The sequence below is a fragment of the Xenopus laevis genome, chromosome 1S (genome assembly GCF_017654675.1).
Source record: "Xenopus laevis strain J_2021 chromosome 1S, Xenopus_laevis_v10.1, whole genome shotgun sequence".
Lineage (NCBI taxonomy): Eukaryota > Metazoa > Chordata > Amphibia > Anura > Pipidae > Xenopus > Xenopus laevis.
The window spans coordinates 54,643,066-54,670,759 of record NC_054372.1 but is presented as its reverse complement, the minus strand read 5'-3'; the positions used below and the strand labels follow the sequence as shown (position 1 = coordinate 54,670,759).

Below are 27,694 nucleotides of genomic sequence, written 5' to 3'. Positions count from 1 at the left end.
CTCGGAGTTACCTCAATTGCACTTACAACTGGATGAGCTAATTGCAAGATTTCTACAAACGTGATACAAACTCAAAGACCTCCTGAATTGTAAGGAAAAAGCTTTACTTTACACACAAAAATATCTCCTTCAAGACACACCACGTAAGTCGCATATACAGGAAAGACACCTTTCTAACCACCTTTTCACCGGACAAAACATTTTTAATACACGCCATTCATGATCACTGGACTGTACTTGCATGGTATAACTCCTTGCCACCCATCTTCAGAACCTAACCCCGTATCGCGTACAGGAGGGGATGAAACCTTAGAGACATATTGGTCAAAACTGACCCTCTTTATTGTTATCAACTGAACACTGAACACCACAATGACATGGTTAATTTTGGAAAAGAAGGGCTGCTACAAATGCCCCTCTTGTATCACCTGCAGTAACCTTATCTCTGGATCATCCTTTTACCATCCACACACTGGCAAGTGCATCAATATTAAACATAGATTGATGTGCACATCAAAATCTCTCATATATTTTACTAAATGCCTGTGTGAACTATTCTATATTGGTAAGACCATTACCACTTTCCATGTATGCATGACCACCAGTAGCGATCCACTTCCTTACACAGACACATTTTGGCAAGATCCAGAAGGCTTTAAATTATGGAAAGGCCGTCTTCCATAGACTCAATTTTACCCAAATAATCCAAAAAATGATTTCCTTTTTCTCTGTAATAATAAAACAATACCTTGTACTCGATCCTTACTATAATATAATTAATCATTTTTAGAAGCAAAACCAGAATATGGGATTTATTTAAAATGTATATGCTTTTCTAGTAGACATAAGGCATGTAGATCCAAATTAAGGAAAGATCTGTTATCCGGAAAACCCCAGGTCCCGAGCATTCTGTATAACAGGCCCCATACCTGTACTATCATTTACAGATAGCAACAAGTAGAAGCTGGGAAATTGACAACATGTCTAGCCCCATGTCAGATTTCAAAACTGAATATAACAAAATCTGTTTGCTCTTTTGAAAAATGGATTTCAGTGTAGAATTCTGCTGGATCAGCACTATTAACTGATGCATTATGTGAAAAACATGTTTTCCCATGACAGTATCCTATTAAGGTAAGATGCTCAGACATCGAATTCTGAATTTCACATCTGCTACTTGGCCAAATGAGCCGAATAATCAGCAACAATCAAGCCAATCCTGAATTCAGCAATCAAAAATACTTTTATTCTGCCATAAAACTGCCTTTTTACACAGGTATATTTCTGGAAGAAAAATATTATTCTGATTTAAAAAAAAAACTTTCCTGATGGGGCATGTTTTACAGAAATAAAAACACATCTTCTGGCGACATATAACCCAGATGTGCTTTTCAGGTCAATATGGCTTTGATTCCTCTAGCAGTGGGTCTGGCAGGCTCTTGTAGCTGAAACCCCACCGCTTAATGGAGTTGTCTCTCCCTCCTCCTCCTCCTCCTCCTCCTCCTCAGATTGCCCTGAAAAGTAATTGAGTTCTTAGGGAGGGAGCTGAGTACTCAGAGGTGACTGGCAGAGACACTGTAATCCTTATTACTCTGCGTTGCTTTCCTGGCACTGCTGCCTAAACTTCAGGGGCAGGGAGCTCCCCACCAAATCAGTGAGAGCCAGAGGTTGTTGTTTGTAGTTGCCCTCAGCAGCAGCAGTACAGAGGGGCCGCACAGCAGGGGAGGAGGGACAGTCCTGTATAAATAAATAAGCCCTGATGGCAAAGGACTGGATGAGAATGAGGAGCACACTTCACCCTGCCTACACTTGCAGCAACCTCACTTTGCATGTATAAAAAGGCATTGAAACTTCAGCAGCAGTAGTGTCAGCCATCAGCAAGAGGCAGGCACAGAGATGCTACAGAAGCCTTTGAATTACAGGAGATGACAGACTCACTGAGGGCTGCTGAAAGGCGACTTTTCTGATGCTGCTGGGGCACTGTAGAAGAGCTGCATGTGAATTCCTCACTGAGGGAAAAACTTTGCCAGCCCTGCAGTTGCAATTGAATGAACAGTGAGGCCCTGAGCAGGGAAATTGAGGCGAGACACAGGGATATTCATTTTATACGATAAAGCACTGCTGCCTGCTGAACCTCGGCTCAGAGAGGCTGCTGGGAAGGCAGGGTTGACGTCTGGAACATTGTTGCAGGAATGGCGGCAGGGAGCATCACTACTCTGCCAACTGGATCTGAAGATGGGGGAAACACTCCTTTCCCACCGGGCAACTTTAAGGACCCCAAGAGGCTCTACTGCAAGAATGGGGGCTTCTTCCTCAGGATAAACTCAGACGGGAGAGTGGATGGATCAAGGGAGAAAAGTGACTTGCACAGTGAGTGCTGGAGGGGTGAGGGGAGAAGGTGCGTGTGGGGTTTGGGGGTAATTGGAACCATATATCCTTTCTCTTTACCACTGATTTATCAGTTGTGCTGACAAGCTGCATAACAAGTACAGTATCTCTGAGGCATGATGTATAAATATACATTTATTGCTTTCAGTGAGTTAAAGCAGCTACTGCTGAAATAGGTCTCCCAGCTTTCAGCTGTGGTGCGGCGGGTGCTCCATCCACAACACATTGTAAGACTGAAGTTTTTATCAATACGTTATATTGAAGTGCACATTGTGCTTCCATTTATTCACTTGATTGTTAAAGCACACCTCATAATGTGTTATTAAAGGGTATAGTTCCGAGGGGAGTATGCATGTAGCAAAGCATTAACAACAGATAGGGAATACGATACCAATTCAGTTGCGCAGATTGCATCGGATTGAATGTGGTTATACAACTCAATATACAATGAAGCCATAAGAGATGGCAGAATACCAAACCAAATCTAAACCCTAATTTACCTTTTAAGATTCAAGTGCTGTCAAGTAAGGTGCATTATCAGTGTAGAAAATGTGTTGTGGTCAATTGTTCAGTGCTTTTAAGTTGATGACAGGATTGGGGCCTGGTTCAGAACTTTATTATTTTGTGCAGCTGGTGCTGTCAGGCTTGGGGACACTTGCTTCCACATACTCTGATTGAAATGAATGGGAAACAGCTGCAGGTGGGCAAGGGCATTTTGACAGCTGCCATTCTCCCCGGGGGACCTAAGTGGTCAAAGCATATGAGTGTGCTATAAAGCTACAAGTCAGGGTTATGTATATGTATACTGCATTCAATTAACCAGAACAATCTGTTGTGTATTCTTCAAGATTAGATTCAATCCAATGTGCAGCACAATCTTACAACACAACCCTGTTGCCTTTTATTGTGCATTATTAACGTGACCATAAGTTATACTACAAAACACAGGCAGACTTGCCCTTTACTGTGTATTTTTAATACAGATAGAACAGCAATTGGTATACTTCAGCCTATATGCATTTTCCTCACATCTGATTCACACTAATCAGGTGGTGGGTATAAGCATCCATATGAGAAGGATCCCTTCTCCCATGTGCAATACCTCTTGATTTTAATTTGGTTTTATTAAGTGCATTATGACATGGTTGTGAATAAATATTGCCTTTTTACTTTCAGGCTCTGATCATTTACAATAATGTGTTACTTATGGGCTCAGGGTTAGGGACTAAGTCCCATTTTTTGTATATATATATTCAAAACTATATATTAACCAGTGGCGTAACTATCGGCGGAGCAGGGGGTGCGATTGGGCCAGGGCCCGCACCCCCTCAGGGCCCCCCGGCAGCTTGCGCGCCACTGACTCCGGCGACAGAAAATGGCGTACGGAGGGGGGCGGGGGCCCGGCTGCACGTCCCGCGCCAGGGCCTGCCCCCCTCTAGTTACGTTACTGGTATAAACTTATTAAAGGTTTCATTTAATTGCCCGGTTTTAGGATACTTACTCCAGGCTAGTAAATATTGCAAAAGATTGAATTGGAACTTTGCTCTAAAGAAAGATCACTTATCTGGGAAACTACAGTTCCCAAACACTGTACATAATAGATCCTATTAATGTAAAATGGCTTGTGATTCAGAGTAAAATTTAAGCCTTTGCCAGTGACCTCCTGTAAATTTATTACTGTTTGTCACAAAAAGCAAAAACTTGCCACTGAGTAATGTAAAGGAAGTACAGAATTGGTGCAGTTTTGGTTACCTATCCTAGGGGCATAACTACAGAGGAAGCAGACCATGTGACTCGGAGGTATAGGAGGCCCCATGAGGCCCTATTTAATGAGTAATTTCAGTATATATTGGTAAACTTGTGGATATTTTGGGGGCCCTAAAATAAATGTGCTGTTGGCCCAGAAACATCTAGTTACACCACTGTGGTTACCCATAGCAATCAATCATCAGGTACAATTTACTGGCGTGATGTTCCAAAGCAAATCTGATTTGCTTTGTGTTACTAGATTTGGTGTTTTTTTCTTTATTTTTGTAGTTTTTGATTTTCCTTGTACCTCCCCTAAAAAATTAATCTTGTTTGAGTCACACTTTGATATTTGTGCAGAAGAGGGTGGTTTAGTGGTTTATGAGTTGGGCTAAAGTACTTAGGTTTGTGGGTTTATCTTTAGCCATTGCCACTTAGTCTCTGTATGATGTTAGACAAATCATTTTACCTCTGTGCTCCTTGGCTTCCTTCCTGCACGGGGGAGTACAAATATGTTTTCCTTTAATCCTTTGGGATTTTACTGTGTAAAGGGAAACTTGCCAAAATGTTCTGGTTGGCTTCTGTCCAGTAGCGCTATAAATGCTTTTGAAGTATGCCTTAAAGAAAACTTTATGTACCACAAAATATTTTATTATCTAGTTTATTAAACTCAGTTTTAGTTGTCCGTTTATATTGTGGTATTGACCAGAAAGCCTCCATTCATTTCTTTGTTTTTTTTTTTTAAATTTCCCTTAATTAGACATAATCATTTGGATATGTTATGCAAATTACAGCCTATGGATGCAAGATAACATAAGCATTTCCAAGGGGGTGCTTGTACTGTTGTTTATACAGTTGTATACCAGACCCGGTAGACACCCCATAGGTAGCAAATTGCCATTAAATGAGAATCTCACATTGAAATATCATTATATTTATTTATATATTTGTAAAAATTGTTCCAGTTATTTATTTATTCATTGCTTTTTTCTGCCTTTATTAATTATTAATTCTTAGTCAGAATTTTCGGATATTGTATTTCAGTTTACTTTAGCTTACTGCATAGTTTCAGTAGAATGAACCTCAAATATTTTAGCACAGCTGAGAAAAAGGTTGGCATTTTATTTACTCTGCAGGACAACAATGTGTGCATAGGTTTATCTCATGATATAGGGCTTTAGTATCAGACTGTAGGTACTGCTGTCCAATGGAAGTGATTAGGACTGTCCCAAAGTTCCCCTCCATATTTTCCATTGCAATTATCCCTTTCAAAAATGTCATGTTATTTAATTTCACAGGTTATAGCTGTTAGGATCAGCATTCGTTTGAGTCTGGATTTTTTACCAGTACAGGTAATATTTAATATAAAGGACTATGCATCTTAATGGTGTGGCCTATTGTAGTTTTTACAGCTTGGTTTTAACCCATATCCTAAGGCTGCTCCACTTATATGAGCCCAGTTTCCATTCAATAGTGGATCATTTGTATAGCAATCTCATCTCTGGGTTGTGTTTCAGCCTATTGATTTACACAATGTTTTTTTAACAGCTGTCACATTTCTTTTTATGTTACTGGACTTCCTGAAAGTTTAAAAAAAAATAAAAGGAAGACAAATAAGCCAGGGAAATATTATAATGGATCACTTGCTATACCAATTAACAGATTAAACAGGCTGAAAGTTTCTTATCTAGTTATATGAACCAGGGTATGAGGATGCTAGTTCCTATCCTGTATCTAATGACAATATCTGTATATGTAGATCAGCTTAATCAGAACCTTGTGTGTAATTGTTGGAACAATATTTATTCCTATTATGCAGCATAACAGATCTATTTTAAGGTACAAAAGGACAGGCAAATAGGGAGCTTTGTGAGGGTGGGTTCACAATGATCTTAATTGGTGTATGGTCCTACTCATTTGGAGACTCTGAACTTTTGCTTGGAGTCCAAATACTATATGTCCATATCCAGGTAAGGTGTAGATTTGTGAGATGAGAAGCACTTTTATCACTCTTTTAAAAAGTCATTCTGTTTATAAATTACACTCAAAACAAAGCAGCTCCAAATAGTCTTTATAGATAAGCAATGAACCCAAAAACATCAACTACGGAATGTGACTAAGCGTGTTTTCGTGTCTAGTGCAGATGCACAGCTAACGCTACAGTAGCTTCAGGATTAGGAAACAATTTTTGGAACTGCATTCATATTGAGGTAGTGCTTTTTTTTAATGACTGCTATGTGTTTTTGCAGGAAAAATATAGGTAAGAGGACCATAAAATAGTGGTTGATCTAATAACTTATAGTCAGATGATTCAACACTTTCAACAAGTTCATTCTTTCCATCTTATTTTCGTGCCTCTTTACTTTTCAAAGCCGGAACAACTCTTTATAAGGCAGTTGAGTGTGATGCTCTAAAAACGCAGTATAAGTGGTTTCCTCTGGCAGATGATTGGAGGTGTGGGGGTAGGATCTGCATGACGCCATGACAAATTTTGGAAGGGAATGAATAACAATGCCACCGCAGCACGCTGCATCTGGGAGAATTACTCATTTCGGAATCATTAACCATCACAGTTCTGCTGGTATAAATACTGTGCTAACTGTTTTGTTTAGCAGAGCTGTTTTGGATTCTGTTTTCTCCTGTCCTGTAATCACATCTGTAAGGCTTAATGCCAAAATCTGGAGGCAGAGCACACATTTCTCAAAGATACTGTATGCCTTTTTAATTCATTATGTTAAAGGGATACTGTCATGGGAAAAAACATTTTTTTCAAAATGAATCGGTTAATAGTACTGCTCCAGCAGAATTTTGTGCTGAAATCCATTTCTCAAAAGAGCAAACAGATTTTTTTATATTCAATTTTGAAATCTGACATGGGGCTAGACATATTGTCAATTTCCCAGCTGCCCCAAGTCATGTGACGTGTGCTCTGATAAACTTCAATCACTATTTACTGCAAGTTGGAGTGATATCACCGCCTCCCTTTCCCCCCCCAGCAGCCAATCAAAAGCACAATGGGAAGGTAACCAGATAACAGCTCCCTAACACAAGATAACAGCGGCCTGGTAGATATAAGAACAACACTCAATAGTAATAATCCATGTCCCACTGAGACACATTCAGTTACATTGAGAAGGAAAAACAGCAGCCTGCCAGAAAGCATTTCTCTCCTAAAGTGCAGGCACAAGTCACATGACCAGGGGCAGCTGGGAAATTGACAAAATGTCTAGCCTCGTGTCAGATTCCAAAATTGAATATAAAAAAATCTGTTTGCTCTTTTGAGAAATGGATTTCAGTGCAGAATTCTGCTGGAGTAGCACTATTAACTGAAGCGTTTTGAAAAAAACATGTTTTCCGATGACAGGATCCCTTTAAGATAACCTTTAAACACAAGGACCAAAAAAAAAATAAACCATTTTATAATGTTTCAGTCTGTGTTTAAATAGTTTGAAAAAATATATTGGAGTATTACATGCAGAAATACTACAACTCTAACTGTAACAGGAAGAAGTGTGGAAGCAAAAGACAGATTTTCATGATTTATATATATATATGGTTTATTGGTTTCCTACAAACTTAGGACACCTAGTTAACAGTAACGTCAAAAAATAAAAGTATTTTAAAGTAATGAAAATATAATGCAGTGTTACCCTGCACTGGTAAAACTGCTGTGTTTGCTTCAGAAACTCTACTATTGTTTATATAAATAACCTAATATAATGACAGAATCTCTTTAAAGGTTTTGTTAACTGTTGAGATAACTTTTAGTATGATATAGAAAGTGATATTATGAGACAATTTGCACTTGATTTTAATTTTTTATTATTTGTGGTTTTTGAGTTATTTAGCTTTTTATTCAGCAGCTCTTCAATTTGCATTATAAACAATCTGGTAGCTAGGGTCCAACTTACCCTAGCAACCATGTATTGATTTGAAGACAACCTTGCTAGAAATATGAGAAATAAAAATTAGCAATAACAATACATTTGTAGCCTTACAGAGGCAGCAACGTAACTAGAGGGGGTGGGCCGTGGCGCGGGACGTGCAGCTGGGCTCCCCGGCCCCAAGTACACCCGGAATCCGCCCGAAGTCAGTGGCGCGCGAGCTGCCGGGGGGCCCTTAGGGGGTGCGGGCCCTGGCCCAATCACACCCCTTGCTCCCCCGATAGTTACGCCACTGTACAGAGCATCTGCTTTTTAGATGGGGTCAGCGACACACATTTGCAAGCTGGAAAGTGTCAGAAGAAAAATGCAAATAATTATAAAACTGTAAAAAATAAATAATGAAAACCAATGGAAAAGTTGCTTAGAGCTGGCCATTCTGTAACATAATAAAAGTTTATTTAAAGTTAAACCACCCTTTTAAATAAATTTCCTAAATAAACATTAAAAAATTTTAAAAATACATTCAACAACTTATAACTATGAAAGTATACTGTTCTTCTAAATAAGTGAGTGAATCTGTAGAGACAATATTGTGTATTGTAACTACAATAAAAAAAAACAAGTTCATGAAAAACTTTTATTTCCAGAAAATCAGGATTAATTTTTGGGTCTGTTTACTTTGCAGTTAGGATTTTGCCATTAAAATCTTAGTACTCTAAGTACTTATTAAACTCTAAGGGGCAAAAGGTGGTCTGGAAAATCCTGTGAATAGCTCTCTGTGACTTTCTTAGATATTGTGAAAGCAGTATAACATAAATGACCTGAGTGAAGCAGATACACATTATTACCATTGGAAAGTGTTAAAGGGGTGGTTCACCTTTATGTTAGTACCTTATAAGGCCCTAGTAACCACATGGCTACTGAAAGACCTGGAGAGCTGCCGAACAAAAAAGCTAAATAACTGAAAAACAATAAAAGATAAAAAATGAAGACCAATTGCAAATTGTCTCAGAATATCAGTTGAAATCATACTAATATTTAAGAGACAATAAGGCTGCCAACTAGCCCCATATGTAATACTTTTCTTACACTGACAAACATACAGGAGTGTTTTGTGTTGTCTTAGTGAACAAATAACAACCTATGTGTCCTTAAAGGGGTTGTTCACCTTTACATTAACTTTTAGTATGCTGTAGAGAGTGATATTCTGAGACAATTTGCAGTTGATTTTAATTTTTTATTATTTGTGGTTTTTGAAATATTTAGCAGCTCTCCGGTTTGCAATTTGAGCAATCTGCTTGCTAGGGTCCAATTTACCCTAACAACTATGCATTGATTTGAATAATAGACTAGAATATAAATTGTAGAGGGCCTGAATAGAGGCGAAGTACCAAAAACCATAAATGTGTAGCCTTACAGAGCATTTGTTTTTTAGATGGGGTCAGTGACTCCCATTTGAAAGCTAGAAAGGTAAATTATTCAAAAAGAAAAAATTAAGTTGCTTAGAATTAGCCATTCTATAACATATTAGTTTTAACATTAGGTGAACCACCCCTTTAATAATAGCTTTATGTTATTTCAGTTTAATGCCTCTATATTGCGTCTATACTTTCTTTTTTGTTCTTCTCATTTTCTTTTGCCCCATACCAACCTCCCGTCACACAGTCATGCCCCATTAGGCACAAGCACAGCTATAATATAATTTAAATCTCTCCATGTTTTCTGTACGCCCCTTCTTTTTATGAATCCACTGCTGTCAATTTTTATATTTCTGTTGTTTAGATGCAGTTACGGGGAGTCAAGAGCTGCCGAATACAAAGTGGGGAAACATGAGTAGGATATGATACACTGAATATTAATAATGCAGAAGGTGGAGCCCACACTGAGGTAGCAGGTATTAATGGATAGAACACTTGGGAGAATCAGGAGTAGTACATTTCAAAAACTCTTTATTACAGCAAATCTGTTGCTGCACATGTATGTGCATTAATATACCAGTGATTCAACAGCTCCCTAGAAGCTGTGTTCACTCACAAATGAATACAGCAAGGTACCATTACATTTCTCTAGTATACTGTAACTTTTTATATCATTTATTACTGGTCTAAGACAGTTTGCAATAGATCTGTTATTTTTCTTGTGGTTCTTATGGTCTCTAGTTTATAGGTTCTCTAGTTCCCCATTGGCACTAGCAATACAATGGTTTTACCCTTTACTCGCTGGCAAAGCTTGTTGCTCCAATTTTTTGTGTGCCTTTGGATCATGAAAAACAACAATTGGATTGCAAGACACAATCAATAACAATTAACACGAGGAACTGGTGCCCTGCATTTTATACTATAAACAAGTTTTATGGACCCATATGGGATACCTGGAACTTTTAAACTGAAGGACTGTGATTGATATGGGGCAACTATATTTATTTGTTAGGAAAGACTGACAATTTATAGATTTTTTGATGTATTGAGGGGTATATAGGATATATTTTGATATTTCTTTGACTGTTTTTAAATCTTGATTTTATTCATATATGAATTTGATATCTATATGACTTTTTATTCCCCTCTTAGATGGAATTTAGTGTTTATCATTGAGTGTCTGGCTGGCCAGTTTTATTTGTGTGTTTAAATTGATTATTGATTGTGCAATACATGAATTAAATAAGGAACTTTATTATTGGATTATTGGGCTCATATAAATTGTTATTGTTTTTGGATCATGCATGCTGCAGCTGTAATGTTTGTAATTTTAACATTTAATCATCCCTAGCAACCAGGCAGCACTTAAGAAGTCGGTACAAGCTTAAAGGGGACCCGTCACCCAAAAAAATTATTCCAAATCTTATTTTATCACATTTGTCAAGCAAAATTAACTTTAATTACACTATATAAATTATTTGAATCTTGTTTCCTCAGTCTGGGCATTCATTATTATAGCAAGCAGGCAGGAGCCATTTTGTGGACACTGTTATTAAGACAAGCCTTAAATCATCTCAGATTCTTGTTTGTGCACCAGAATAGGGGACTCAATGTCCATCCCCATGCCCTCGCTTCACAATTAAATGGTGAAGAGAACGGGGGAATTTGAGGAGGGCAGTGACATCTAGGAAGTGCTGAATGGAAAGTGAAAGTAATTTCTTGCCCCGCCTCTATGCCTAAGGCATAGAGGAGGGGCAGACAATATTTGATTGACAGCTGAGATTTTAAAATTAGTTTACAACAGCTATGAACTCTTTAATAAAAAAAAAATATTTGGATTTCATGTTTAATTTGAAAAGGACTTTTATTATACAGTTTTTTATGTCTGGGTGACAGGTCCACTTTAAGGGCATAAAACATGCACAGAAAGATCAACAATAAAAAAATAAGAATGAAACAACAAGGAAAAGTATTTTTTTGGTAGCTGTGATCAGTAACCTCCCCCTCCCCAGGCAGATAGTATTTGGTAATATTGGACTGTGATGGAGGTGAAAGAATGCTAAAATATCACTGAAACTACTGACGGGAGTCCTGCCATAGGAATGAGTTACTTTAATGTAAAAATAAAGTTTGTGTGCACTGACGAGACTGATATTGCAAAACTGATATTTCAAAACTGACAGTTTTTTAACAAGTGGAGAAATTCAGAATTGCTCCCTTAATTGAAGTAACACCCTCCATTTTAAATGCCTGTAAATCTCCCATTTTTTAACTGTGTGATTAGGGCGTAGCCAGGGGCATAACCGGGCAGTACAACCTCCTGGAAATATACTCTGTGAGGTTATTGTCTCTGAAAATAGCATGTCTTTTTAAGTGCTCAGTACTTTACTTGTGTTATTTAAGTACTTGGAAAACTACTTCCTGGAATGATAACTTTATGTAATGGTTATTATAGAAACTCAGCACTGCATCATCTTGTCTCATTTATGTGAATCTGCACCTGTTGCTTCAGTAACTTTAGGGTATTGGCACATACTAAGAATTGTTGCCCGCTGTTGAATAACATCACTGCAAGTAAAACATATACTAATGGTGATCCGACTTAATCGAGGGATAATGCCAAGGGAGGCAATTTGAAATAACTTGATTGAATATTGGACTTGCAACAAAGCTCTGCCAGTAGCTATTCTGTTTTGTTCTGAAAAGATTGAAGCCCCTCTCTTAGCTTCCCATAACACTTCCTCAGACACAAGGGGGGCTATTTATCATGCCGTGTAAAACAGTGGAGAAAACGAAAATTACTAGTGATGTTGCACATAGCAACCAAGCAGATATTTGTTCTTGTTTTCTAACTTGTAGGTGACTGCTATGGGAACTGGTGATCTTTTTCTCGAATGTTTTACACAGTATGATAAATAGGCCCCAATGTGTACAATTGCTAGGCCAAAGATGCTGTTCACAAAGGGCTTTGTTGGGTCCTCAAAACATTAGCAATAATGTGTGGATTTGTCATGCAAGCTGTATGTCATCTTTTGCTACAAAAAAAAAAAAGACAATGGGCATGCTCAGGGTTTGGAATAATTTCCAAACCCTGTGTATAGTCTTCAGCCATGTGCCTTTATAAGGTCATGGAACTCGATGATGACTTATGATATCCTTATATTTTACAATAGGAGGTTCTTTATTCAGTAGATACTGTATATCTACTAGGGATGCACTGAATCCTTTGTGAAAGGTTCAGCCGAATATTGAACCCAATCTGAATTTACATGTGCAAATTAGGGGCAGGAAGGGTAAAAGTGGGGAAAATGTTTTACTTCCTTGTTTTTTGACAAAAGTCACGCGATTTGTCTTCCCCCCCTAATTTGCATATGCAAAATAGGATTTGGATTCGGTTCGGCCAGACACAAAGATTCGCCGAATCCAAATCCTGCTGATAAAGGCTGGCCAAATCCCGAACCAAATGCTGGATTCGGTGCATCCCTAATCTTTATATTAATTTAAAAATTATATTTTTTCCTTTTTTGCAGTAAAATTACAGCTACAAGCTGTAGAGCGGGGAGTGGTATCAATAAAGGGAATCACTGCAAATCGCTACCTTGCCATGAAGGAGGATGGAAGATTAACAGCGCTGGTGAGTAAATTCTGTATATTCTGCATACTAGTGCTGAGATAGCCCTTCTAATTCACTGGCCCACCAAGCAGAGTCACAAAAAGTGGAAGTCAGTACCAGATATGGGTGCCCAAGTACAGCATTGCTCCTGTCTCCCTCCCCATCTACCTTTGAAGTCATTCTACTTTCCTGCGCTTACTTTGCTTACTTTTGCTGCGCAGCTGCTGTTCCTCCAGCCCCCCCCCCCCCCTAGTTCCGGCCCTGATACTCAGCATATGGTAGACACAAACCAGTCTCTGGTCTTCATGATATGAATAACTTTTTTAATAAACACAATTTTTTTTTGTACATGTTTTTGTTTTAGTATGATTGTGTACAGGACAAAAGGATGTTTATTAACAATTTGTTAAACATGACATTATATCCAGTTATTATTACACGATAATTAAGGAAGCCTTCAAGTCTAAAACATCACTCATGTAAGCACTGATTCCAAGTAGAGAATATAAAATGATCAAATAAAGCCTTTGGCACATTTTCCCCACAGCTTAAAACAGAAGCCGGCTGGATAAGTTTCAGTGCACATTTATGTACAAAAGACTCTTTATTCTGTAAGGCATGAGTCCTCCGGAAGCCTTGGGGAAATATTCTACCATTTGAAAACAATTTTCCTTGATTCTTATTCCAAACACATATGAGGAAGATGAATGGGAAAGGGCCCAAATTGAAATATTAGAAGGAAAAACTAGTGTGCATTTATTTTGCTTTTTGGTTGCTAGAGTAACTAACCCTAGCAAAATAACAGCAGTTTAAATTCTAGATTAAAACACACACAAGATATATAGGAATTAAAAAGTTGCTTCAACTTCAGCTAGGGTTGCTACCTTTTCAGGAAAAAAATACCAGCCTTCCTATATTAAGGACATTGAGATAACATTGGGATTAACCACATTTTTACCAGCCAGGCCGGTAAAATACTGGCTAGGTGGCAACCTTAACTTCAGCTTGGCCTCCCCTGGAATTGTTGCTTTTGAAAAAAGGCTAAACCTTACATATGCCTTTTTTAACATAATTGCAATGCTGAAAATTGCTGAAATGCAATTTCAGGCTTGCGCTGAGCAAACTATTGATTATAGTTTTCTTTAGGAAATATCAAAGATTTGTTACTTACAGCTCTAAACAGGGCAACATTTGAAAATAAATCTCAAATCACATTTTACTTGTTGTACTCAACAAGCAAAGTCTAACACATCAGCAGTCCACTGAGCAGCCTCTATATAAACCCCTCCTTTCCCCCAGCTACGGCATTTTATCTTTTTAGATGATGAGAATCTCATTATACGAAGGCTTCTCAGTAGATTGCTCATTTTGTTTTGCATTTGCTTATTGGCGCAGGAAGTAGAACGTAACTTGATTACGGTAGCCATAAACCCTCATTTTAAGCCACTCTCCCATGGCCTCCCACATGTCTGTCTCCCACTGTAAGAGAGTGTTGTGCTACCAACAAAATGCACCATGTGCCATGGCCCTTGGTGAAATGAGGGAAGTGTCTGAAAAGTGTTATAGAAGTCCAACTTGAAGGTAAATGATGGTGATTATTGGTGACAGTAGTTATAAGTTTGTGTTTTTACATACTGTATCTGTAACCTTGTCATGAGTATTTGTAGACACTGGTAAATGACAGTGTACTCTTGTAAACCCTATTTGTAATGTCACTAGAGATGTTTGACCTGTACTATATTGGCTAAGTCAAGGGCATTACAAGTGTTGTCAACTACCAGAGAAGAACTCTCTGGCAGCAAAATGTTTGGAATAGCAATTCTCCCATTGGCTGTAGCAGAATGAGAGAAATAAGAGAATAAGAGAAATAGATAACAAAAAGTGTGAGGAAAAAAAAAAGGGACAAAAGGGGCAGGAGAGTAGATGTATATGGGTAGTGGTTTTCACAGAATGTTACAGTTAGACAAGATCAGTTGAGGATCCATCTGATTACAGTATACATTTAGACAGGATGTATAGTGCAAGTTGAAACACAAAATTATAAAGCTATTTGATGCATATTAAGGTATTTTTAATAACTAAAAAGACAAATAGAATTATAAACTGTATACAGTATTTAAATACAGGTATGAGTTCCGTTATCTGGAAACCTTTTCTCTAGAAAGTTCTGAACTACAGAAAGGGTAGATTCCATTATAATCAAATAATCCATATTTTTTAAAAAATAATTTCCCTTTTTAATAATAAAACTGTAGCTTGATCCAAACTAAAATATAATTAATCCTTATTGGAGGCAAAACCAGCCTATTGGGTGTATAGGTGTTTATAGGTGGTATAGGTGTTTCAGCCTTTGCCGTAATAAAACCTTTTAACCAGAAGTGCCGTCCTGCTGTTTACTCTTGAGATATTGGGTTTATTTAATGTTTACATGATTTTCTAGTAGTTTTAAGTTGTGAAGATCCAAATTACAGAAAAACCCATTATTTGGGAAGCCAGAGGTACAGAGGATTCTGGATAACAGGTCCCATACCTGTAGCTAGATATTTTGTCCTTTCCCTTAGTTTACATTTTGTTTCTATGTTATATATGCTATAAATATGAAAGTATTTGAAAATTATAGTTGTCCAGTAGGTATGCCATTGTGTTTCTTTTAAACTTCCTGGCTATACAGGCCTTTTGGCAGAGCTTAAACTAATGTGGCAACAGTGGCCAGGGCCCGCCCCCTCTAGTTACGTTACTGTGTGTCAATATTCCCGGACTGGGTTTTCTATTCTCTGTGCTAGCGCTGATAAATAATGGGGCATATGTACTGAGCATTGTGTTTTGTGGCAAATGAAAAGTCACTTCACGGAAAATTATTTTGTGCTCTGGCCATGCTCAGAAAACATGGGATAGACCTTATAATTTGGCAGCAAGATATAACAATGCAGACTTGAAGGCTTTCCCAGTATTTCCTGTAACAAGGAATACGTCTGGGGATATTAACGCCAATATGACTTGCCTCACAAGCTTGTAATGCTATTAAAAAAGAAAACATTATATGTTCTTTTAATAATGTTTTCTTTATTCTTACACTTGCTCTTATGTTTCTTTTATCATTGAACTTAAATCACCCCCCTCCCCAATCCTTCAAGGGATACTGTCATGGACAAACATGTTTTTTTCAAAACACAGCAGTTAATAGTGCTGCTCCAGCAGAATTCTGCACTGAAATCCATTTCTCAAAAGAGCAAACAGATTTTTTTTATATTCAATTTTGAAATCTGACATGGGGCTAGACATTTTGTCAATTTCCCAGCTGCCCCTGGTCATGTGACTTGTGCTTGCACTTTAGGAGAGAAATGCTTTCTGGCAGGCTGCTGTTTTTCCTTCTCAATGTAACTGAATGTGTCTCAGTGAGACATGGGTTTTTACTGTTGAGTGTTTTTTTAGATCTACCAGGCAGCTGTCATCTTGTGTTAGGGAGCTGCTATCTGGTTACCTTCCCATTGTTCTGTTGTTAGGCTGCTGGGGGGGAAAAGGGAGGGGGTGATATCACTCCAACTTGCAGTACAGCAGTAAAGAGTGACTGAAGTTTATCAGAGCACAAGTCACATGACTTGGGGCAGCTGGGAAATTGACAATATGTCTAGCCCCAAGTCAGATTTCAAAATTGAATATAAAAAAATCTGTTTGCTCTTTTGAGATATGGATTTCAGTGCAGAATTCTGCTGGAGCAGCGCTATTAACTGATGCATTTTGAAAAAATAAATTTTCGCATGACAGTATCCCTTTCAGTATTCCAGAGCTTTATATGGAAGTATTAAAACAGTCATGGCATTGTTTATTTCTTAGAAACCAAATGCTTAATAAGATGCCGAGTGATCTAGGTGTAACTTTGCTGAACATTGGGTTGGGCACTAGGTAATTATGTAATGGTGTGCTATGAAATGTGATGTAGAAACAGTGGGAGTTTATGGAAAGCTTTCAAGGGGGTACCAACTGCTTTACATTATGTACTTTTGAAGCACTAAAGAATGTTGGAAGACCAAATATATATTGTGTTGCATTGCACATGTTGAGCATGCAAAGTTTAACAAGACTGAAAGTAGATCAACAGGCAGAAGCTGATAAGATGATAACAGCACCCTACCATTAACCAGTGCCATGTATAAAGCTGACAGATACAGAGTAGTTAAGGGCTCCAGTTCTTAAAGGAGTGGCACCAGTTCTTAAAGGAGTATTCAACCCTTAACTTAAAAAAAACCCTACCCTACATAGATCCCCCTCCCTCCTCCCCCCAGCCTAAGTGTTACCCCGGGCAAATGCCCCTAACATTTTACTTACCCCCCTTAGGCTGGAGGGAGGAGAGTGCGTGGTCTATGTAAGGTTGGGGGTTAGGGGTTTTTAACTTTAGGGTTAAATGCTCCTTTAAGAGAGATATTAATGAACAGGAGAGAGTGCAGAAATAATGAGGATAGACTGTCAAGGTTGGGGTTGTTTTCTCTGGAGAAAAGGTACTTGCGAGGGGACATAATTACACTTTGTAAAGACATTAGAGGACATTATAGATGGGGATCTTTTCTCCCTTCAAAGAAGGGGCAGCCCTTTAGACTAGAGGGACAGGACTTTCATTTGAAGCAGAGTAGGCTGTTCTTCATGCTGAGGACAGTGAGGTTTTTATGGCAGATTCTAATAATATTCAAGGCTATTGTTATTAGGGATTCATCGAATCCTGGATTTGGTTTGAAATTCAGCCTTTTTCAGCAGGATTTCAATTCGGCCGAATCCTGCTGCCTGGCCGAACCAAATCCCAATTTGCATATGCAAATTAGGGGTGGAGAAGGAAAATACATGACTCTTTGTAACAAAACAAGGAAGTAAAAAACGTTTCCCCTTTCCACCCCTAATTTGCATATACAAATTAGGATTCAGTTCGGTCAAATGCTTTGCGAAGGATTCAGGGCTTCGGCTGATTCCAAAAAGTGGATTCAGCGCATCCCTAATTGTGATCTTAAAGATCTACAGCTAGTACAGAGTGGATACCATCAACTAATGAGCTTTTTTTTTTACATACAATGGTTCAGTCTTGGTAAAGAAAGGTTTTAATGTGAGCAAAGAAAGCCCTGCCAAGAAAGGTGACAAAACATTAATGGGTTATGTAATATAAGTGGTTGGTTGCTATAGGTTACTGCACCTGGGCAAACTTAATAAAAGTACCTTTTATTACATTTGGGTGTAAGTATGGCATTTTGAAAGGGGTGAACTTTATTGACTTGTGCTATTTCGCTATGTCATGGTGGTGCTAAGGAGACCAGATATATTATGACTAAACTACTACTGCTACGATATGCAGTATGTGTAGTAGAAATCCTATCCACAACTGATGAGTCCTAATGTGTAGTTACTGCTTAGGTAGAGGCTTGGTCATCCCTGTTTCTTCTTTTGCTACACAAATAGGGGTGCAAAGGTTCAGATAGAAGTCACATTAAAGCTTGTGTTTGTCTTCTACTTTGGGCAAATGACAATCCAGGCATGTCCAAAGTCCAGCCCGCGGGCCAATTGCGACCCGTTTTAAAATTTACACTGGCCCTCAGCCTCCATCATGAAATTAATAATAATGTGGCCCGCTAGCACAGTGCGATTAGGAATTGCGGAGCCGTAGCAGCAATATTTGGGCACATGATTAGTGAAATGATCGTCCATACTGCTGCCTGTGTGCTGAAGGTGTTAGCAATACTTCTTTAGGGCTGAAGGTGCCAGTACAGTAAAGACGTATGCCAGTCACTATATGCCAGTACGTGTCTATTGCTAACACCTTCAGCACACAGGCAGCAGTATAGACGATCATTTCACTAATCATGTGCCCAAATATTGCAGCTACGGCAACGTGATTCCTTGTTTAAATGAGGGACGGAAAATAAGTCCAAACAGAATCCACTTCTCCACTTCCTAAACGCTGTGTACACGTCCATCTCCAGGAGTGAATGATCCTCATCGCAAGCTAGAGATGTCAGGCTGAATGTTCGGCCCCCACACATTTTCACCTCACCAAATCTGGCCCTCATTGCAAAAAGTTTGGACACCCCTGACTTAATCCCCCTTACACCAACACACCTGAGCAGTAATATACTCCGCACAAGCTTTGTTTAGAAGCACTTATACAGGCCCGGATTTGTGGAGAGGCCACCAAGGCCCAGGCCTAGGTTGGCAGGACTTTAGGGGGCAGCATGTTGCCCAACTACACCCACATTGGTTCAGAAACACTGGGGATTCGCAGGATATACGACAGTGGTTTAAATTTCCTGTGCACCAATCTCCATTGCTCTGGTCCCGATAAAAATTTGAGTGAATAAAAGGGAGGGGGGGACAGGGGCGACAAACGACAGCAGGCCTAGGGGCGCCCGGTATGTAAATCCGGCCCTGCAATTATAGTAATATAGGCTTAACAATTCCAGGCACTCCAATTGCTTTTCTGTTACAGTTTACAGAGTAGCACAGCACAAGCTAGAGGAGCTACTGGTAGTATATGAAAGGCCATGCGGATATTTTTCCAGCAGCACTTGCTACTCCTGTCATTATATTTGCAATCAGCGGGCACTGTCAGTCTCGTAATAAGCTTTAATAAAGAAAGAGGAAACTATACTGTTTTCATTTATTGCAGTTTTGTAACCCCCAACGCTATATTTCTAATGGATCCAATATTTCTTCAATAACAAATCACATGCCTGGGGTTTCTCTGGCAATTCAATGTGTTCTATCCAGCACATAAATATAAGCCACACGGAAAAAGCTGTCATTTGTGGATTGAATGTATCTATGTAGAGCAAAAGCCAGGACGCTGAATGCATTCATACTACTTTTTCCGCTTGGGCTCCGATTGACTTCCATGCTGTCAGGAAATTAAACAGTGATTGACTAATTCTAGAATATGATTATAAAATGTAGACTTGTCAATCATATAGTGAAGCACTGCATATGTTTAGAATTAAATCTACCTTCTCCAGAGAATCATTTGAAGTATTAGGTATCATACCTAATTAGTATTATATTTTAGACAGGCCTCTAGACTGATATGTGAATGTAAATACATATTTATTAGGTTTGCAGAACACCCCCAGAGATGTTTCTTGCTGATTCAAGTACTGTTGTTTGCCAGAAGATACTTAAATTGCCCATTATTTTGAAACCAGAGTCCAGGCTGAAATGGCACACCCAACATACTCTTGCTATGGCCCTAATTATGTAATCTTTCTTTATGATGCCTAACTTTGGCATGTGTCGGCATAAACCATTCTGGGCAGTAAAGCACCAGGCAGATAGCAACTAGTGATTGGCAGGTCAGAAAGTGTTCAACCCAAACACAACCATAACACACTACTTCCCAAAACACACTCAAACCATCCTGAAGTCCTCTTCTACTTTAGGGCCTGGCATTTCTCGCCTGATGATTCATAAATGGGCAGATCAGCTATTATAGGAGAGGGGGCAGGACATCACCAATGTGCCAGGGATATGCTTGGAGTTTGACTTGCCACCCGCCCAAACTTGCAACGGAGGTTCTCTTTCTCTGCTGATCCTGCAGGTAAACCCAAAGGTCCATTGGGTTTCAGGCTCACCCCACCCATCACTAGTAGCAATCATAGTTCCAAAAACACCCTACCTCATAGTATATAAAATGTTTTATGTGGTCCTCATCCAACTTTTCAAACCTGTCCACTAGATTTCTAGTCAATTTTTTTGCCTGGATATTTATTAGGGAGGCCATTGGGGAGTGACCCATACAAAGGCTGCAAACTAGGTCTAAAGGAACCAAATCAGCATCTTAAGAAGCCTTACCAGGGACCTATAAAGAGGTAAAATTATGTTTTTCTCAAGTTAATGTAATTTAATTTATGTAAGATAGTTGTTATCCACAAAAATCCTTAGATCCTTTTCAGTGAACTAGCATTTATTATTTCAACCAAAGTACATAACCTTGCAGGTATGCCAGTTTCCCATTTTAATGAAATTGGTCTTCAAAGTGGCAGCATTCTGCATGGAACTTATAGTTTCCCACAGTTTAGTATCATCAGTAAAAAAAAAAAAAGACACAGATTTCATTGCCTATCCCATTTATGAGCAAATTAAAACAGCCTTAGGACAGACGCCTGCAGTACACCACTTACAACAGTGGTCCAATTAAAAATACTTTTCTTTGGTATCTCTATGCTTCAGCCAGGTCTTTATCCAAACACAAATATTACGTTCTAGGGCAATGCATTAGGATATAGTCCTTGCAGTCTTGGTTAACCCCCATCATTCTTTTTACTCATCACATCTGTTTTTACATTCAAATTCCAAGTCTTATCTTAAGTCTGCAAATTGCCATTATTCCCGCAATAGCCACTATATCATATGCAGTTCCCCGAAGTTGTGCCTGAATCAGACTCCTTTCTGCTCATTACCCTGTGATTGAACTTTAGATCTCTGGGGAGTAATTTCTTTTGAAAGTTACTTTTACAGTAAAAAAATGTTTGGTTTTCAGCTTTTTGAAATTGATCTGCTATCATTTTGAGAAATAATTATATTTTCACATTGTTTTAAAATTATTTTAAAATTCTTAGATGCAGGCTGTTTTGTTAATTTTAACATATACTGTAACTGAAAGATTTACGGGTATGGGACCACTGTTCCCTCTAAGCTGTGTTGGCGCACACATTTTGACAGCAGAGCAAACAATAAATTGTGGTGCACACAAAGAATTTTGTGTGAAAAAGATTTTTTTTTTTTTGATTTGCACTCACCAGATTCTAAAAACTGCACACAAAAGAATTTTTTTGTGCACACGGCCAAGAAGAAATTAGAGGGAAAATTGTATGGGACCCATTATCTGGAAATCCGTTATCCAGAAAGTTCCAAAATATGGAAAGGCCCTCTCTCATAGACTCTTTTTTATCCAAATAATACAATTGTTTCAAATGATTTCCTTTTTCTCTGTAATAAAAAAAATAACCTTGTACTTAATCCATACTAAAATATAATTAATCCTTATTGGAAGCACAACCAGCCTAATGGGTTTATTTAATGTTTAAATGATTTTCTAGTAGACTTAAGGTATGAAGATTCAAATTACGAAAAGATCTGCAAAAACCCCAGATCCCGAGCATTCTTGATAACAGGTCCCATACCCGTACTAACAAATTATGGAACCAAGCTTATCAGGCTATGTAACCTTGCATACATTTATAAAAATCATTATACAAAATTTTTTAAATGTCTGGCAAAATTGCGATCACTAAATGGCCGATTTACTAACATTTATGCTAAAATATTAAGTAAATTGTGCTCAAATTAGAGCTCCACATTGCCTGTCTACTTCAATATTAGGTGTGGCACAGTGGTTAGTATTGCTGGTATCTAAAGTTCAATTTTGGCAAGACTCGTGTGGCTTTTGTATGTTCATTTGACTTTTACATAGGTTTCCTAGGCATGCTCCAATTTTCTCCAGCAGCCTTCTGCTAAGTCATTGAATTCTAATTAAATTTGCCCAGTGGTAGGGATACTAGACTGTAAAGACTACTATTACTAAGGATTGATGTATAAGAAACAACATTCTTTGAAAAATACATTTATAGATAATACTCAGGGAGCATGCTTTATTTTATAATCTGGCCCTCAAGGTACACCTTACATTTGCACAGCCTGTCCTACCCTTTTGCATGAGAAATACAGTATAGGACTAGAGGTGTATTAACTGTACCTGACTGTCACCAGAGTATAAGAGAAATACAAGGGTTGTACACCCTTCTTGCGAGTTTACTGTATATGTGTATTATAGAGCTTTTTCCTGATTAAAATAATCATTTGGGAGATGATTTATTCACAAGTTTACTGCAATTGAAAGGGCTGATAGTGTGTTGCTTGTCTTGAAGAGCCTTGGGCAACTGGCCCACCTGGGTAAAAAGTTTTTCAAGACAAACATAATGGCAGTTTAATAAGAGATTTGTATTTCCCTCAAACAAAAACATACATTAAAAAGGCATTTGACAATTTGTGTAGAATCTTTGCAATTCTACAAATTATTTCTTCATCTTTCTTTGCAGATGTGTGATAGTATGTGTTAAGAATGTCAGTGATATGTTTGGCTAGACAGTGATGCAACTATGACAGGGTGTTGGCTTTGGGAGGGAGTTTTCCATATCCAAGGTGAGCCGCTAGACTTTAGGAAATATGGCAAGTGTTTCCTCTATCTGCACTATGAAAACTTCCATTAACCCACTCCATTCTATTTTACACATATCCATGCAAAGGCAGCACTTTCATGACATCCCACTTTTGGGTTCTAGTGAGCCGTAATTTTAAGATCAGTAAGAATTAAGTCAGAATTATTAATGGGCGAATTAAGTCGCCAGGCACGAATTCGCTGCGGATTTCCGTGTTTCATACCAGTGAATAAATTTGCGAAACTGCGGCGAAAATTTACTTTTGCCCAAAAGTTATCTTTAAAAAGGGCTCCCTATAGATCTCATATGGTCCCTGTCCAAGTTTCAAATGAGGGGTGGGAGTATTCTATAGGCCCCTGCCAGAAGCACAGTAGGAGGGGAACAGCCAAACACTGTCCTGCAGTCACACAAGCAAAGACAAACTTAAGTTCCCTATCAGGTCCTGCTAGTTGCTGATTGGTTCCCATCCTACAGTGCCGCCGGCTCCCCTGCACAGCCTGGAAAAGGAGGCAGCAGCAAGTGGAACAGATGGGAGGGACTAGTAGGAATTTGTAGTTATTTTCAATAAAGTAACCAGAAGCACAACTTCTATATCTTCCTTCTCTATCTAAAAGAGTTAAATGCACTGGTACATTCTTGTTTTTTTACATAATATGTTTCCTTTAAGGACATGGTAAAAATTAAACATGGAGAGATCTTGAGACAACTTAACTTAACTTAACAATTTAAGGGGGGGAGGCACGATGCTGCAGGTGAAATCTGCCTATTCAGATTTTTGTCTTAGTTAATCTGGGCTAGTGCATATTGCTCATGATACTGTGCATGCCAGGTAGCCATTTTACATTTGAGCAGTAGATTACATTCATAGGAACATTGCCAAACTTCTGCACATTTAGTCTGGTTTACAAAACCGGAGACATTCTCTCAGAATGTGAATGTTCTATACATTGTTTATGTATTCTCCAGAATTAGTAAAGTGAATCACCTTTTTGCTACCTCGCACAAAGGCTCCAGTGAGGCAAAGATCCATATTTTTTTGCTTACAGTTAGTTGTCTAGTTCACTGCACCATTTTCATTTTACAGTGATTTATTTTAACATTGACAGAATTGAATGTTTGAAATTAGTAACACTTCCATTTTTTTTTGTTTTTTTCAGAAGTGTATAACAGATGAATGCTTCTTTTTTGAACGACTGGAAGCGAATAACTACAACACTTACCGGTCTCAGAAATACAGCAGCTGTTATGTGGCACTGAAGCGAACTGGGCAGTACAAAAATGGATCGAGCACTGGACCGGGACAAAAAGCTATTTTATTTCTCCCAATGACAGCAAAGAGATGATCTGAAATGGCCAATTTTTTTTTAGGTCATAAGAATCCCTTTTATATTTGTAATATTAAATGTGAGGCTGAGGTACAGCATTGGTATAATGTATATTTGTGCAGGCTCTTGAGCCAGTATTTGAGAGTAATGAAACAATAGTTCACTCAGTATTTAATCTACATGTTAATATATTGAATATTATACATGTATTTCGAAGTGTCTGGAATATTTACATGAAAATTCCGTAAAATACTATAAAATTAAAGTACCTGAGTAGAAGGAGAATTAAAATGTGAATCTTATAAATTGGTGGCACTAAATAGGTCTCTGGTAGTGCTTTATGGTAAAGTAAATAAGAAAAAGCCCCCAGTAAACAGCTGGGAATGTCCTCATGGTTAGGTCAACCAGATGGAAGCCTTCGTCATACCCATAGAGTAGGAATTTAGCAACTCTGCTTTGTGATTATGGTTGTATTACTACAATAGGCAAGTTCTAGAAGATCCACCCATTCACACTTCAAGCATTCCTGATGGCAGAAGTTTATAACGTATGACATTGGCTTTAGGCGAGAAATCATGTACATCAGACTTTCCAAATACCCCAGGCTTCTGCCTTATGCTTAAGGACTTAAATTGCAAATGAAAACCAGTCTCTACGATAACTTCCCTAACTGCTGTAGCTCCCACAATGGAAAGAAAAGAACACCATTTGCTTCAAGTATAGCAGCTTTCCAAAATGTTTAGTGTTGCTTCCAAAACAGGATACAGACTGTTGCTCACACTAAGTACTAAGTATATAGTACTACATTAGTACCAATTCATTCTTAGTTTTACCATTTGTCAACAGCATTTTACAGTTCCGTGCACCAGGGGACACAATTCCTATAAACCTGATTATTCTGAGCAAGACTCAAACATTACATTACAAACTTTATTTTAAAATAAAGTAGAACTCAGCAAAAAATAATTGCAAAAAACAAATACTGAATTTCAGGTTAAAAATCTTACAAGGATACATACATAATACTGTATCAGAAGGAAGCTTGTAGCGGATTTCAAAAGTGAAAAATGAGTGAAAAGTATATTACTACATGGCTCTTACATTACTGTTCTTTTTGCATGCTTCGTAGTACAGGTATGGGATACATGATCCAAAAACCCATTATCCAGAAAGCTCTGAATTACAGGAAGGTCATCTCCCATAAACTCCATTATAATCAGGTAATTCACATTTTTAAAAATTATTTCCCTTTTCTCTGTAATGCTAGAAAGATACCTTGCATATGATCCAAACTGAGATATAATTAATCCTTATTGGAGACAAAAATTCTATTGGGTTTATTTAATGTTTCAATGTTTTTTTTTTAAGTAAATTTAAGGTATAGTGATGCAAATTACGAAAAGATCCCTTATCTGGAAAACTACAGGTCCCGATCATTTTGGATAATGGGTCCCATACACCACTACTGAGCTACCATGCAAACATCTATCACTTAATGGTGACAACTATATTTAATAAAAGGCTGTGCGTTGTATGTGGCCCTATGGGGGATTTTTATGGCCCTTATTCTGTTTAACATGAAATGCTCATTATAGTATAATTTGGCCCAGAGCATGTGGTATGAGAAATTATCAGTTTACTACTATTAAAAGTTAAACAGCACTGATTGAAAGCACAAGGACTCCCTCCCCTCAAAACACAAAGCCTATACGCTGGATATAAAGCAAACCGATAATGGTGGCCGGTAATCTCATTTCACTACAGTCTAATGCCAGGTATGGAAGGAAGTGGGCAACCTATGAGTGAGAAACCTTGTTGGGGTTGGGAAAGAAGAAGAAGTATCTAGGCAAGGGGGGTACGTTTTGGTAGGGTTTCCTTGTTTGGTAGTTGTTCCTTTTTTCCTTTACTGAAAAAGAAAGCTCATTCTGCAATTTCACTTGGAGCTGAACAATTTTATGTTGACATGATACAAGAAGTAGCAGAAATGTAAATTTAATAAAATAGACTTTTACTTAAATTAGGATTACTGTTATAAGGAAGGTATACCGCTTTACCTTAGTCTGTGTGCTGTTGGGTGAATTGAATTATATTCATCTATAAAAGCAACATAAAAATCCTCAGAGAACCATGAAAAAATGCTTACATTTTGGATAACAAGGAATAAGATTAATAAAATATATATTTATTTCCATAAAAAATATGAATGAATGAATGAAAACAATTTTAACACCTACCTATATCTTGCCCTTGATCAGAAAGCCCTCCAGGAAACTTCAATGCGTTTACTGTCTGTAATTTTAAAAAAAAAGAAAAAGGTCAGTCCTCTGTATTAAAATGATTACATAACATTTTGAAAAACATTTCTCTTACATTAGGACCGCAACGATACTTGTCACTTTCATATATATATATATACATACATACATACAATCCAAAAGTCCTTAACGCACACCGTTATATATATCTCTAACTGGGTTGATACCTGGGTGCTATCTTTACTGGCAAAATTATCCAAATAGCAAAGAAAAAGATGCACCCCAGGGTTTGTATACAAAAAGTTAAAACTCCATATTTATTGGTTTACATTAAAAAATCGGCCAACGTTACGGTCTGCTCCTAAGACCTTTATCAAGTCTTGATAAAGGTCTTAGGAGCAGACTGTAACGTTGGCTGATTTTTTAATGTAAACCAATAAATATGGAGTTTTAACTTTTTATATACAAACCCTGGTGTGCAACTTTTTCTTTGCTGTTTACATAATAATTATATAAAAAATAAAAATAATTTTCTTTGATTACATAATGCAAATCCCTCTGTCTAAAAAGTCATCTATGTAAAAAGAGGTTCATGCCGCACCATCCACACTCCCCAATGTGGCATTGAACAACTTATGACTGAACAAGAAGATAATACCATGTGTCTGCTGCAAAAGTTGTAAAGCAAAACATTCAGCACAGTTATTGCTGAGTTACAATGCAGTATGGATTACTATGGCCACAGAGAACTTCCAAATATAAATTTTTATGTTAACCTTCACCAATAACTGTAATGTGTCACATACTGAGGCACAATTAATTAACTCTTATCCAGTACTGATGTTCTATTACAACAATGCTGCTAGCCATAGAGATACTTG

General features: G+C 37.9%; 1 protein-coding gene across 1 annotated transcript; it reads left to right on the top strand.

The window, feature by feature from the left end:
* Positions 1-1,549: 1,549 nt before the first annotated feature.
* On the top strand, positions 1,550-25,917 carry fgf2.S (fibroblast growth factor 2 S homeolog). The gene is made up of 3 exons (XM_018243334.2): positions 1,550-2,370; positions 12,967-13,070; positions 24,391-25,917. The coding sequence occupies exons 1-3, from the start codon at positions 2,193-2,195 to the stop codon at positions 24,574-24,576; spliced, it is 468 nt and encodes a 155-aa protein (XP_018098823.1). The 5' UTR covers positions 1,550-2,192; the 3' UTR covers positions 24,577-25,917.
* Positions 25,918-27,694: the final 1,777 nt, after the last annotated feature.

Coding starts and splice junctions, on each gene's coding strand:
- fgf2.S (XM_018243334.2), top strand. CDS start 2,193: ATGGCGGCAGGGAGCATCACTACTCTGCCAACTGGATCTGAAGATGGG. Junction 2,371..12,966: donor GGAGAAAAGTGACTTGCACA/GTGAGTGCTGGA, acceptor CCTTTTTTGCAG/TAAAATTACAGCTACAAGCT. Junction 13,071..24,390: donor ATGGAAGATTAACAGCGCTG/GTGAGTAAATTC, acceptor TGTTTTTTTCAG/AAGTGTATAACAGATGAATG.